The sequence below is a fragment of the Orussus abietinus genome, unplaced genomic scaffold (genome assembly GCF_000612105.2).
Source record: "Orussus abietinus isolate OABI.00-Male unplaced genomic scaffold, Oabi_2.0 scaffold1, whole genome shotgun sequence".
NCBI lineage: Eukaryota > Metazoa > Arthropoda > Insecta > Hymenoptera > Orussidae > Orussus > Orussus abietinus.
The window spans coordinates 3,194,317-3,209,824 of NW_019396017.1; the positions used below are offsets into that span (position 1 = coordinate 3,194,317).

General features: G+C 50.8%; 1 protein-coding gene across 1 annotated transcript in view; it reads right to left on the reverse strand.

The window, feature by feature from the left end:
* The window catches only part of LOC105698110 (heterogeneous nuclear ribonucleoprotein L), a 108,531-nt gene that overhangs the window by 34,102 nt on the left and 58,921 nt on the right, over positions 1-15,508 (reverse strand). The window contains exon 6 of the mRNA XM_012422072.1: positions 3,318-3,381. Coding sequence (XP_012277495.1) covers positions 3,318-3,381 — 64 coding nt within the window. The remainder of the gene's footprint in view (positions 1-3,317; positions 3,382-15,508) is intronic.

Here is a 15,508-nt window from a genome sequence, read left to right on the forward strand (position 1 = left end):
AGTTTTCGGAGCGGCCATTTTGGGGGGTCAGTTTCTTCGTATCGCTCGGCGCGACTTTCGACGTTGATTCACCTAAGAAGTTAGGCTCTTATCCGCCGAGTTTATCCCGCTTGAGAGACCATTACGTGGGTTTACTCTTTTCCTGTAAACAGCTGCGGGCCGGGTTTATAGTTCGGTAAGATCGTTACAAAAATACCCGAAATGCTCCAAAGTGAGTCGCGAGACCTGACGGAAAGTAACGACGGAGGCCCGAGCCAGAAATCGCGAAGTGCTCTCTTCTCCCGACTCCCGAAATTTCTCTCCCGGGAGAAAAATACAATAAATATGGATCTTTTTTTAGATCTACGTATCGGGGAATTAAAGTCGAATTGGAAACCCTTGTTGTATGGCGGGATCCATTTTCCACGAGGGGCTCGCCGAAGACAGGGATCCCGACTTAAGTTGTTACTCATTCGCCTATGTAGGATACGTCTATCAAGAAGATTGACGGACGCTCCGTGTCTCGAAATACACTAATGGGAATGCAATGCAAATTTACTGGCGTGGAATAACAATTCGAGGAATTTAGATAATGTTATAATTCCTCGGGTTTATCGCCCGACTTCGGGCTTACGCACAAAGGGGTATCTGTCTGCCATTAATTCTCAGCCGTGGCAAAAGTTATTTGTTATTTCACAAAGCGCGTCCTGGTGCGGAGGAAATTTTTCGTGTTTGTTAGTAACGTCGAAATATATCTGCGGCATCGAGGCTCGAGAATAAAGAAAACTATGTCGAAGAGCAGATATTTTTATTGAAAACGTGTCCGAGGTGGTAGAGGACGTTCATTTAGTTTCCTGACATTGGTCGGTCCTATGTCTCGTTAATTAATCTTTCAGTGTTTCACGCTGGCTGTTATTACTTCGGATCGACCAATCGCATCCTCCACCACGGCGTAAATAATTTAAATTAATTTCGGGTATCGTCCGGAATTTTTTTCGCCGATCCCTGCCACGTCGGGACGCAAAATGCCCGAAATGTCGCTCCCCGACGTTTACCTACGGCATTTAATTTCGAAGCAATCGGAGATACGTAAACTTTAATTTACCAACCAATCAAATTATCCTCAAGTTTAATTAAATCGCAAACTGCCGATGGACCGAGGATCCATCGAGAAAATAAAAAAGAAAATGCGCCCCTTACCTCGACCCAGAAAGACGGGACAGTCGATTTTCGAGTAATTAACAAAACGATTAAACGAAAATATCGAGAAGTAAAATATGCCAGACACGATTAAAGTGTCCCAGGGTTGATCGGGGCCCGACAAGTGCACCCCCCTTTATCAACTCCTACAATTTCCAGTAATTAAGGGAACTACGACGAACGAAAAAAATTCCGTCGTTAATTTCCAGATGAGCCCCTCCGTTAGATTTTCCAGAAAATGGCGGCGGTTTTTCGGGGGTAACTTTTCACGACTCACCCCCGTCGGCCGGAGAGACAACGAGGACACTCGCCCACCGTAAAATTGGTATGTCGCGCCCCTCGTTATTGAATAATTTCCGAGCAGGTGGCCCGCGCAAAAGTATTTGTTTCTATTTCAAGTGTTAACGAGCTGGCACGGGCGGCGGTGTTCAATTCCAATGGTTGGCAGAGAGAGAGAAAAAGGGAGCGAGAGGGGGTCGGGCGGGAGAAGGAGGCCGAGAGAAAGTGTGTTTTTCGCAAAAGCGCGGAATTCCGCGTTTCCCGAAATTCTCCGAGGGCGGATTCACATGACCTGGCCAGTTTGCCCCGATCCGTTCCGGAATCATCTCAGGGCGTGACGTACTCCCCTAACTGGAGCATCCCTTATCCGGTCGTGTGTGTATCGCACCCCCACTCGACGGGGCTTGCCGCTCTTGTGGGGCTGTGTTCGAGTGTCAATTGCTTTTTGAGAGAGTACAGGCCCGAGAGTGCTGCCTCTCGATGTCGGTCTTACGGCAAAACCATGTTGAAGAGGTGGTGCGAACTTTGATGCTTGACGCCATAACCGGTACGCGATGGAGGATCAGCTGATCGCTTCAAAGCGGGACGAGATAACGTCCCAAGAAAATTAATTAATCCAATCACCAATAAAATTCGTCATCCCAATGTTTCCTACACCGATGAGAAATTTCGCCCTTGGAGGTGCGGGGCTCTAAGATGCCGAATTAAATTCTTTAGAAAATTTATCACTTATTAGAAAATAAGATTTATGGAACAATGAGGGAATTTTCCTCGGTACGCGGTCACTGGCGCGAGCCTCAAAGTCTGCACTTGGTGTCACTTAATGTTACGTCAATATTCATCCGAATGCGGCAGTCAGGTGGGATCTATCGACCGATGGGTTCGACCCTTCGGTGATAGCGGGTGATAAGCACGCCCGATCGCCCTTGTGGGTCGCTGCGCGATACAACTCGGCGATTGAGAATTCTCCCGTGCCTCGGCCATTCCGTTCCATTCCCACGACACCGTTCCGTACTTGTTGAGGATTAAGAGCGATATCGGCCAGAGCTTGTCCAGGCTAGTTCCGAACAGTTCCGAGTGCTCCCCCGGAAAGACCGATCCTTGCAATGACGATCGCCAGCGATTATGACATCGATCGGTTCTCGTATGATATCGCTCGGTATGACATCGATCGGAATGAATCGCAACGTCCGATGAAAGGCACGTCATGGGAAAAAAAAAGAGATATCTAACAAGTAGAGTATCCGATAACTCTTACTACTCGATATCCCGGAAGTGCAACTCCCCTGCAAGGACTGCGAGTCGAGCTTTTAATAGGATATCAGCTGGGAGATAAATTACGGAATATCCCTGATTGGATGTCAATAAATGAGCAATTTATTTCATTACTTTCGCTTCATTTTTCGGCTCATCGAGGGAATGTGAAATTCGCGTCCAATTAACATTTTCCCTCCGGGTGGAATTTTTCCCTCGGCATGTAACGTCCGGTTAAATGATGCATTGTGTGCCAGGGGCGGATGCCCGAAATTCTCGGCTGATTCTTGAAATTCGAGTTGACCGTCTCGCCTTTTTTTAATTAACAGCTCGCGAGAAGTTTGGATGGCGATAATTCGCGCCGAGTGGAAGATCGACGGTAGGGGTAAAAGTGGAAAAAATGTGGAAAAATGGGCAAAAAATCTCGACCAGGGGGAGCGACTAGGGCCGGAAGTACTCGAGGCACAAACGCGGAACGGCGGAAAATTGACGGAATAATTCTCAATTCGCCGGTGCTCTTTGGAACTGGTCAAAGCGCGGCGCGAATCGTCATAGATCGGGAGTAACATCAAAAGTACACGAATAATGATAAAAGGGAAACTTACCCAGCGTCGGCGAGGTGTAGTCCCAGCTCTCGGCATCGTTCTTGTAGACGTTGAGCTTCGTGGGCTGTAAAGAGAGAAATGAAGGGAAACGTTACACGAGCTCGACGAGAGACATCTGTCGTGGGAAACGTGAGAGATCGTTTGGGCGCACTAATTTGCCGAGAGAAAAAATAAATCACCCGGGTGCACGAAAATACGAGAAAAGGGAAAGAAAAAGAAGAAACCTGGAAGCATTCCTCCACTTCATCCCAGTTTTCTACGACCTCGATGCAGTAACCGCCCATCTTGCGGATCCGAAATAGGATCAAAGATAAGGGGGTTAATTTAGGGTTGACAAAGTGTCCCCGACTAAGAGACACATTTTTTTTCGCCGGTTTCACCGCACAACGTTAACGAGCACCGCGAACCGCGCTCCACCTCGCTGGCTGATAAGTGGAAGGGCCTCGAAAAAGGTCGCAAAAAATATTGGAGATTTTTTTTATAAGTTTCGGAAATTCCGAAAATGTTTTCCCTGCCAGGGGGTTTCCCTGGTCGCGGGATAATTCTCCCAAGCATTTTCGGGACGCATTCCGAGAGCGCTTTGGTGCTTTGGTAATTACTCGGGGCGTACTTGCGCTGATGAGCTCTACAGTCCGAGATATCTCTCGCAAGCCAAAGCCGTGCCTTTCGACCGAGTCGTATTTATACCGAACAGCTGTTCGGATCTTCTCGCGTGACAATCACGCCTATACGGATCACCTTTAATTGAGAATTCGTCTGCAGGACACAGGAACGCCTCTGTCGACCGGCGCGCTCATTGGGTCGCCGGTGCTTAATTCCAACTCGGTCCCCCTTTATTATAATAATTTATCGCGGCAATATGGCAAACGCTCCAGGCATTCGCACTCGGGCCGCGAACGCGCGAGTCGGGCTCAAAATTTCCCAGAGAGACTCTGGAGTCCCGAGGGTGCAAAAAGGAAGTCCCAAAGCGAGTCGGACCTTCTTGCGCGAGAGCTCGGGGGAAAAAACCGCGGCCGCGATTAAACGTCCGCGGAAAATATCCCGAGGAATTGTCCGCGATGCGAGGAAAAATTGCGAGAATGCAGACGACCGAAACGAGACCCAAGGAAAAAATACAGAATGCCAGGAAAAGGGTCCCTTTCTTTTTTAGTGGCGATTTTCCCGCAGTAAGTACCCGATATGTAAAGCGAGTGTCGGCGCGATAATACGTCCCGTGATAAATGACTTCTGACTTTCTGAATATCGCAAATAATAGGCGCAATGCACGGAAGTGCACGCGGTCCCCTCCACCCCTTATCCCGGGGCTCTCGGAATGATAATTTATGTCACGAATAACGTACCGCTAATTTCCTAACACAATGGCCCCGCGTCGATTTGCATCTTTCCGCACTCGGAGTGAATAAAAATTGGGTCAAAAAGTCCGCCAGGCGGGACCATAAATCCCGACTCGATACTCGGGCAAGAAAAAATGCGCGAGGGCAGGGGGGAATGCATTTCCAAACTGCGCCCACCAAGTAGAGTTTTATCGTAGCAATAATTGCGGGGGAAAAAAAATGGGGCGAAATTTCCTCGTTATTCCCGCGTAAACGGTTGATTTATACACGGTCATGGGAAATATTGCGTGCAGTTAAAAACCACCTGGCGTGCACTCGATGCGTCAATGGAAACGGAAGCGAACGGTGGAATTAGTTTAGTCGACGAATTTCCGCGAATTTTATTTCTCCCCCTTCCCCGGGTTGGTTATACATTCATTTGATTGCATTACAAAATATCTCATGTTTCGAACCGCAGGGGGCAACGAGGATTTCTCGATACGTGTTTTAATTGATTTAAACAAAACATAAAAATGCCAAACGAGACGCATCCCTCCCGACGTCCCGAATCATTGTCTCTTCGCGGCTCGAGTAAAAATGCCCAGAAATTAAATAAAAAAATAAATTAAAATGTTTAGAAGAATCACTAGAGAGGCAGAGGATCCTTAAGGGCGAGTATCTTCCCATTTGCAGGGGATAAAATCTCAGGACAAGCGACACGATCGAGGCTCGCCAGCATCCCTTGGTACATGGAGCTCTGTTCCCCGTGCTCGACTCTTGTGCCTCGTGCTCCACATTCCCTGCACCTCGTACATGTCCCACGACCTCGAAGGGGTATTTCGAAAGAGCCCAGGAAGGGTGCAGAGGACGAAAGAGCCCAGCAATCCACGTTCGCCCAAGTTGGAAGCTACCGGAGAGTCGAGAAAGGTCTGGACCCGTTTCGACTCCCCTGCCCCTGCTGGGAAATTAATTGGAGGCGCGCAATTCCAGGACGCTAATGAGTCGCGAAAGTCGACGGAGCGTTCCCACCGATCGGCAATGCCGATCTGGAACGGCCAAGGATTTTCTGCCTCTCTCTCGCGCGGAATCTCGCCTCGCCTCTGGCCTAGGACGTACTCTGAATTACGACTGCTCGATTGTGGGGAACGCACCGAGCATGCCGGCATTTACGAGGAGCTTTTCTCTCGTCCCACGAGCCGACAAGCCCGAAAAGGCGAGATAGTCCCGCGTTAAAGATACGCCCGATAAAAGCGCCGCGGAAAGAGGAGACCGCGCGCCGGATGAGCCTTTCGGAATTTTCCACAGGAAATTCGATCGACGAATCTCGGGGCGGGATCTTTCCTCGCGCTCCCGGAAGGTTCTTCCACGTGTTCCCTTCGAGAGGAATCGAAAGTGCCGGGAGGCAATTTATTGGAGGCGATTGCGCGTTAGCTGTAACGCGAGAGAGATCACTCGAGGTGCAAGGTGGCGGTCGTGTCGGGGCAACTCGACAATTTTTTAGCGTCTTACGGTGAGCGGTTTTAAATGTTCTCTGGACAGAAGGTAATTCCTCTTGTATTGTGCACTTTTATTCATAGGAGAAAGCCTAGAGGTCCCGGGGAATGGAGAGCGAGCCGGCGCTCGTGGGAGCTTTCCATAGAGTATCGCGGATCGATCGCCGGAGAAAGACGAAACCGATCGCGTTCGATTGCAAATGTATGGGAGAGAATCGGAGACGGCGGCCGCTAAAGGGAAATCGCTTTTATTTTTCGTGCGGCCGACTGTTCGATGTGTGCAAATTGGATCCATGAATGCACGACGGCTCCGGCCGCGACAGCTTGTTCTCGTGTCGGCCTCCTGGTGTGATGTATTTTCTGAGAATTCAGATTCCGGGAAGGAGAAGGTAATACCGAGATATCGATTGCGCGGAAGAAAGACCGCGATGGCCGTCTCGGGACTGAATTTGTAACGCTCCGTATCCGCGTTTTCATTTTTCCTCCGTCGACATTTGTCCCGACAGTGGGACCTTTTTTCGTTCTGGATGTGACGCACAGGAAAAAAAAGGAATATAAATTATTTCCACCGACTAGCCGCCCTCGAACTGCAGCCAGATTTTTCTGGATGATCTTTTTATTTTTTTTTTATACAAACTGCGGTGGGAAATATTTTTTGACGGTATTTTTAAATCGCCGTGGAGCTCCGCTCCGATCGCGGATATTCCAGGGAGGGGAGGTAACGTTAATAACGCGGCCTGATATTAATTCTTGATTTTACGAAAAGTGCACGTTGTTCGTTAATGGAGGCCCCGTTGGAACCCGGCCGCGCGTTTAGAGATTTGCATATCGGTATTATAGCCGATGTCGCCCCGCTAGGTGGAAATAATTATTATCGCGGGCCGTGTCACTGGATTTTAAAGCAGTTTACGGTATGCGTTGCACTTTTCCGTCCGCGTAGCGGCCATCTGGGAAATTACCGCGATCCGACACGAGAGACCCTCTCCGGGTGTTCGACATCCGCTCGTATTGACGCAATTCCTCTCTGCCGTTCCCCATATTTCGTCTTTAACTTCTGACCAGGACAAACCGTTCTCGTTCGTTGATAAAAATAACCCCTTTACGCCGACCACCAGGCGCCACCGCGGACCGGGAAAAATATTCCCATCCGGAGGCGGAAATTATTAGAGATAAAAGGCGCGAAACCGCTGCGGGGAAGGAACAAAAAGAAACACCCTTTTGTAGAGCTACCTCAAGGTCCGCTCCAATCCGAGTCATCGTGACAAGAACTGTCGCCGTGAGTCGTTAACGTCGCAGCCAGAAAAGTCCATAGGTGGCAGGAAAAGTTTTGAACGGCACGGGAATGTTGCGGCATTAGCAACCTCGAAGAAGACCGGGAAGTGTAAGCTTCTCGAGCCTCTTCGGCAAATGCCGTCGGAAGGCATAGTCCTAATACCCTTCAAGTTTTACGCGCGTCTCCGATAAGCGATCTCGGGAGTCGAAGGAGAAACGACCGGATCCCCGAAAATGACTCGAGGAAAGGATATATTTCCAATTTTTATTTTCATTTAATTTCCACTCGCGCTCCAATTTCCGTTGCACCTCCGCTTCGTTGGCTCCCGTCGCACCTGGTCCCGATTCTGATTCCGCATTCAATCAGCGCATCCATTTAATGCACCTTTTTTACCGATGCAACGACGTTACCGGAGACCGTAGGTTCGGAGCGCGGCCGCTCCCTGTCTCTCTATACGGATACATATTCAATGCGGTTCAAGGTATATTTTTTTTCCGGGCCGGTGCGTTCCCTTTCAAAAAAATCAGTGATTTCCTCGCCGGTAACGAGGGCCGGGCCCTCCGGGCCGAGCTCGGTATAAGGACCTTTCCTCCTTTGTAAGCAAGACCCGCCCTCCGCGAGCAAGCTTTCCGCAAGCTTCCAGGTGTCCTGGGCTTCTCGTGGAAACCATCGACGACCCACATTTTCCGGACGTCGAGGGATGATTTTTCCGAAATCGTGACGCCGGCACGTGTCCTCGAAGGCGATCGAAATAAATTTTCCCGAATTTCCGCACTGCGACTCCGGCCTCCACCCTTCATCCGGCGCGGCGTGGCGACGAGGGATCGACTCGTCCGCAAATACCCTCCATAATTTATTCCTTGGGCTATTTAAATACCCTAATTATTTGACTGGTCGGAGGAGTCCCTTCCTCCAAAAGTCGAAAAAGCCCCTCAAAGGTGCAATGAAATTACAAGCCGGGGAGAGACAATTTCCCGATCAAATGGCCCAAGTTTACGGGAGAGATCCGTTTTACGCGTTTCACCTCTCACCCGGAAAATCGATCGCAAAATTCCTTGGCCATTTCAATTTCAAACGACATCGGGAGAGGTTCCCTTTCCGCGCGAAGAGTGCGCAAACAAATTACACAGTTAGCGGGATAAAACAGTTATTACGCGAGTTACTTGGAGAACCCATCCTCGTGAACTCGCCGGTCCGCCGCGGCTCGAAAATTCGTCATTACTCGCGCCGCGCGAAAAGTTAGACCGACTAACGCGATTCGACACAATTTCCCGAGAAGGGGGGACGCATTAACGAGGAACTATCCCGGTTGTTCCTGGGAATCGGTCGAAGATGCGGTCGGAAGGCCGTAAAAGTGGGTCGAAAAATTCTCCCCGGATTTAGCTTGCAAATGCACTTCCGCGCGGAAGAGCTCCTGCATACCCAAAAGCTCGGCGCGCGGCCGAGAAATGAATTTTGATCGAGCTTTCCGATTTATTTCGAAGGAACTCCTGTGTCGTACCTTCGCTTATCCGCGGATTTACGGCCGAAAGCAACTCTCTCTCGTCCTATCTCGCGTGTGTCGCCGTGTCCGCGAAAATTTATACTCGGCTGGTATTTTCGCGACGTTTACGAGGCATATACGCGCCTGCATCGGCAGCGGACAGGAATGCTCTACATAGCCGAAATTACGAGACCAGCTTAAGGAAGGGTCCAACAATGTATTTGCGCGTCCTCCTAATCGGCGACCTACGTCCTGAATTTTTTCGGAAATTTTCCAAAAATTTCTGAAACCTGAAGCAAAGTTTCCAGAGGTCTACGGTTCGGGAGTTCGCAATTAATCGTTAATTTCCGGGGAGGGGGAAATATTTCCGAGTGAAATTTCGGAGCCCTACAGAGCTGGCGCGATAAATCACCCTAAGTTAGAGCCTCCTTTTGATGTCCCCGAATTTTCATTTATGATCCGGACACTCATCTTCGCATGAATATATGGGGCGATAAAAACCGCGCGACGTTACCTCGAGAAAAATGGATTAAAAAATGTAACGGGTTAACGGTTTCCCAGAAATTCCCAGGGGAGGAGAGGGTTGATCGTTTCCGGAGTGGTTAACGAACGGCTCTAATTTTTGGCCAAGGGCTGAGGTCTTTATTTCCCGCTTTCGAATTCTAGAAGGGTGGGATTACCTCTCGGCTCGATTATTTCGCTTTTTGGAAGGACCCATGGGGTTTGCAACGCCTCTTCGGCGTCGCTCGAACTTCGTCGAGGTGTCCCTCGATATCCAGGGCGAGGGGGGACGTAAACTCGACAATTCGATGGAACGAGCCCCGGAGTGGGGCTGCTGATTCGCGAGTTGTCCGGGTCAAACGAGTAGAAATTATTCCGGGGTAGGGCAGGTGAGGGATCTTGTGTGGAAAATTACTCGGCCAGGGAATTCCTGAAATTCCGGTCCCCAGAGGGACATCCAAGTTGCCGGAATTCCCGGCCCTCCGTGCCGAAATTCTCTCCCAGAGGCCTTCATCGCGCGAGAATCCGGAGAACCGCACCTCCAGGAGTCGCCGAATCGAGTTTCTCTCCTCGAGGTATCAAGAGACAGATCCTCTTAGTGGATGAAAGAAAAAGAAAAATAGGAAGAAAAAAAAAAACATAACATCAGAGCCGGTGTTCCTACGTCGAGGGAGAAACCCAAGGAAGGCGTCGTTTAGTCGCGTCGTCCGAGGGTCATTTGATCGACATTTGATATTTATTTGATATCGAAGAGAAAAGTGCGTCACCCAGGTTCGAGAAGGAGAACCGTCATCTGGTTCTGCCGGACGAGGAACGTCGTTCGGCTCCCTCGACCGAGTTCGCCGGCCATATCGAGTACACGAGGGGTCGGATATATAAGAAAGAGGGCAGAAGTAGCAAAGACCCGGGTTATGGGTCGTTAGTGGCGTTTAGTGACTCGTAAATACGGCCCGCGTACACGCAACCGTAACTCCCGGTCGGCTGAACGAGGCCTTGCTTGGATTGACATTCCTCCCCGGAATACGCGAAATCGAGCGTTATGTGCCTTCGGGTACTCGCCCGATCCTGACCGGAATGTCCCCGGAAATCCGGGGCCCCGGATGTCTGAAACGTCAATCGGGAAGGACGACCCTGCGTGTCCCTATCCGGGAGGGAAACGGGAGCGAAACATCTCCTTCGGGTACCGCGAAGAGCGGAACCCTCGTTTCACCTCCCAAGTCCGGAGGGTCCATTTGTCGAAATAAATGAACCGACGACGAGACATCGCCACCAGCTGTTCCATATCTCGAAACGGGCCGTCGGTCAATTGATCATAGAACGGTGTCGATGACACTTCGATCGCGGAAGTCCACTTACGAGCAGAGCCGTGCGTAAGCTGTCGCGAACGTTGACTTCGTCCCAGAAGCTGCTGCTCGATCGATGAACCGCGTAACCCTACTGTGGGAACTGTACTCTCCTGTAATACCGAATGCGCATTCCCTCCGACCTACGACCCTTTGAATTTATTGTAATTTATACATTACCTCGCGAACCGAGGTCGACGCTCGCAAAACACCGCCAGGAGAAATAATTAAAGTCGGATCGTGACGCACGGACTGGTAGAAAGGGAGAATCGCTCCGGAAGGGAGGCCGGAGAAATATAGAAATTAATCCCGGCCTCAGGAGTCGCATCCTTGACCTACCCCTGCTCGCTAGGAGGTATCTTTGGAGTATCCTCAAAAATCCTGAAAAATTTTTAACCTGGATTTTTCCCCGATCCATCGATTTAGTCGCGGAAGGGGGTGACGCGGAAATCGATCGGGACCCCAAAGGGCGGCATCCCTGACCTATCTCTCCTCTCGAGTCGTCCTCGCTCTCTGATCACGATCAACGGAGGATCCTCCCTCGAGGTCTGCCCTCTCGATCCCGTATTACCCTGCATAAACCACTCCGAATTGACATTCCTGGCCCGAATTCGCGAGGATCGGTTCCCACATCCACTCCGAACTCTGCGTTCCGGGGAAGGTATTCCCGTGCACGTCCGCGTTCGCCCCGCAATCCCGACAACGCGATTCGCGCCAATGTCACGAGGCGGAAGAGAGAGACAGGTAAGGGGGCACCCGGCGAGACGGAAAGAGAAGGACATACATAAATACATTAGGTTTTCAGGGAAGCCCGGCCAATCTTCTAGAGTGCCGCGCCGCGAGGTCGGCGCAGGGGTGCGATGTCGGAATCACCTAAAGTCGAGGCTCCGGATAATAAATTTCCCCGGCTTCCATCGGACTCGTTTAAAAACGAGCCCGAGACCGTTCGAGAGTCGCCATGCGGCCTGAATTTACGCCGCCGTCAAGGAAGGTGGAATTCAAAAGAAACGAGGGTGCGGCTCGCCGCAATAAAGGGTGACGCGTGGACGACAAATTCGCCGGAAGGGTGACGGCGACGTAACGAGACCCCCGGACAACTCCTAAGAAATAAAATGCTCCCGGAGTTAATTAATGAATAAAATCCAGACTCGCGGAGAAATCCGGCGAAAGGATTATTCCCCGCGTATGGCGCCTTTCAAACACGGTATCAAAATTAACGTCCACTCTTATTAAGCCACGGATATTTTTTAATATCGCGGCAAGGTCTCGTGGACTGACCACGTTGCGTGTCGACGCGGCGTGACGCGCTAATAAGTGGCTGGATCGTAATCGGCGTTTTAATCGGCGATAAGCAATCGGACTATTTACCCCGCGACAACCCTTCCACGTGGAGGAGTAAATTTCGAAATTTCTCGGACACGTGGGCGCGATACCGACGAAGGGTGCGGAGGAGGTCCGAGTCCCGAATTTCCTAGACTTTTCTAGGATGAGGAAGGGAGCGAGACCGGAAGCGCGGGGAGGTCAAGTTCCGGGGAATAAATTAATCCGACAAGCCCGGCAGCACGGCGGCTCGTCCAGTTAGGTTATTCATCGAGGGGGTTATTCTAAATTTTAAATTCCTCCGCGGGGGCCTTCGAATCGAGCAGGTGAGTCACTTTAAAATTCAGATCGGGCCTCGCGCATCGCCGATTGATCGGGGACGGTCGCCGACTCCTCTGCTCATGAGACCTCCTCATAGGTGTCAGGTCGAAAAAAACGTGAAATCCACGTGGCCAACTGGAAGCGTTGGACCGGACTATCGAATTATCCCCGGATCCGCTTTTCCCGATGCGGCGCTTCCGCATCTCGCGGCACTCTCGGGGAAGGAACTGACTCGCACGCGGAAAAATATCTGGTGGAATGGATAACATCTTTCAGGACGAAATTTGACACTTAGTAATTACCGGTCGAATGTCGCGGTAGATCGCTCCAAGTGTCACAATTCGGTACATTGAAGCACGAGTAAAAAAATTTTAATTATCTATAATATTTTGCTAAAATTGAAAAAAATTAGATTTAACGAGGAGATCTTAGTGGGTTGAAGCGAGCGGGTCGAGTGAACCGGAAGGGAAGATTTGGAGCGATTTGGAGAACGAAACGCGATCTGGCCTGGAGGATCCAATTTTCGGGGTGCGTCCTCGAGTCAAGGAGCGAATCCGCGATATTATCGGCGGATATCCGATGGAAGGTGTCGAAAGTTTGTTTGTTTTAGCCGTCCAACGCACGGCGAGCCCCGAAGAGGGCAACGCGGACTTCGAAAGGGTCCCAGAGGAAAATCGAGCCCTCCCGTAAACTCTCGGCCCTGGGAGGTTAAGCGCTTCGACGACGAGGCGGAGCGCCGGCAAAAGACCTCGAGAGTTGAAAAAGCTGCGAGCTTTGAAAACCGTGAAAAAGTAACGAAGGTCACCCCCTCAAAGCTCGGGGAAAGGAGAGAGAATTTTTCATGAATTTTCACGAGAGCTCAAATATTTCCTCTCTCCCCGCTGCGAGCGGCCCCCCTCGGTTACCGCGCCGCGGTAATCTCAAAGGTTTTCCGCGATATTTCATCGCGAGGACTCGCGAAAGGGGGACCTTTTGCGGGAGTTTCCGCGTTTCCGCGTTTCCGCGGTAACGCGAGGCGACGGAGCTTCCGAAGTCTCGCGCGAGTGCACCAATTTAGATAATAGTGGACTCGGCCGACCAAGAGCTCGGAATTCACCCTGTCCCAGGGTCCTTGTAAAGGGCCGCCCTGGGGTGGAGAGAGTTTAACGACCCTTGGCCGTAAAAATTTCCCTTTACCCTAGGCCCTGTTGGGGAAGGTCAAGGCTCGGTTATTAGCGCCATTCACGGAGGCGACGCGGAAGTGATACGGCGGCCCGTTTTAAAATCATGGCCCGCGACGACGGAGTAATTGAAATTCCGCCGCCCCTGATTAAATCCCCGGGAATTATAATCGCTCGGTGATCCCAAATGCCCCGCTCCAGTCTTGAGAAATCTTTACCCGCAAATAATTCCACCCTGGCGGGAATTTTTCGGGATTTTATTCCGTCCACCTCGCCAAGGAAATACCCCGCGCGGTAGGCTAGACGGGAACATCCGAGAAATGCTGGAAAAAAAATGTGTAATCCTAAAATCGAGGAAAAAAGGGAGGCTCCAATGGGAGTGGAGAGCCGGGAATAAATCCGAAGGGTAGCCGGGACCCCGAAGAGACGTACAAAAGCCCTGGCCGAGGCGCACTAAATCCGCGACGACACCCTTGACGTCGCGCAAACATCCCCGCGAGGATCCACGGAAACGTCGCGGCGATGCAAGGCAAACATCGGGGGCCGGCCGCGCGCGGAAACGCACCTCCACCCGCGGAAGGCCCGCGCGTGCGCGCGCTCGTAAATCACGTAGGGGCCGGCGGAAATCGGAGTTGTATACCGACACGTAAATTTTACGCGCGTGCCGGAACGGCTCGATAACGCGACGCGGCGGATTTACTGCGGTTCGGGTCAAGGAATTAGGCGGTAAATTGAATCGCGTCGATAGGTTCGCGGAAGGGCGACCGGTTGCGGAGACAGGTGGCGGAAGGGCCGGTGTCGCGGGCCGGGGGTCGGAATCGTTGCGGAATCCGGACGGATACGAGGTTTCGAGGGGCTCTTCTTACCCCAGGAAATTCGAGCAGCCGAGAGCTCGCGTTTCGAGAGGGCGAGAGGAAAGGGTGGCGTCAGGATATCGCAAGGACGCTCATCCTTTCCCACCGATCTCGGGGGAAGCGATAATTCCTGACCCGATGCCTCGGGAATGCGTCTGCATACTCGGGCTTCCGATTGCCCGTAAAAAGTCACCCGTGTAACGACGCGATTGAATGACACAAGTCGAGGGTTCGTTTATTGACCCGCCCGGGCGTGGTCCGTTTCCTGGGTGAATTTTCGAAAGGGTGAAAAAGCGAAAATATGAAATTGTGAAATTATGAAAATGTGAAAATGCGAAATTATGAAAATGTGAAAATGTGAAAATGCGAAAATGTGAAAATGCGAAAATGTGAAAATGCGAAAATGCGAAAATGTGAAAATGCGAAAATGTGAAATTATGAAAATGTGAAAATGCGAAAATGTGAAAATGCGAAAATGCGAAAATGTGAAAATGCGAAAATGTGAAATTATGAAAATGCGAAAATGCCACATTGCGAAGATGTGAAATTACGAAAAGGGAGCTCAATGTTTCCAGAGGAGACTCTTCGCGGATGAACGCTGCGGGGAATTGTGGGACTGCACTTCGGTGCCCGTACCTGCACCCACGCGTGCACCGGGCATTATCGTTATCGTCCGGATAAAATAATCCGCGGAGCACTCGAGGACGCGAACTGGTTTCCGGGTGCACAACGACCCGTTAAAGTGACAGGACGGAGGCTCCTCGCGTACTTAGGGCACGTACGGAAAGTATTCTTCGCGTGGTGATGATTGCTACCCTCGGCGGGAATTGCAGCACGCGAATACGTTAATGATCGCGCCGCTTCCCGGGTAAACGGTTTGCATTTCGAGCATGTAATTACTTCCGCAATTTATTATAATGCTCCTCTCGCCTTGGGCCGATGGGGAGGATTTATTTTTAAACGGGAAATTACGAGATTTAGTTTCAGCCGAGAAATGGAGGAGAAGTCGCGCCGAGTACTCGGGGATATATATCTTTGATATCGCTATTCCCGTTGAGGTTTCATGATTTTCTTGTTGCTACGGAATAGGAACGAAAAGGATCTTCGTGACACGTATCGAGGGGAATCCG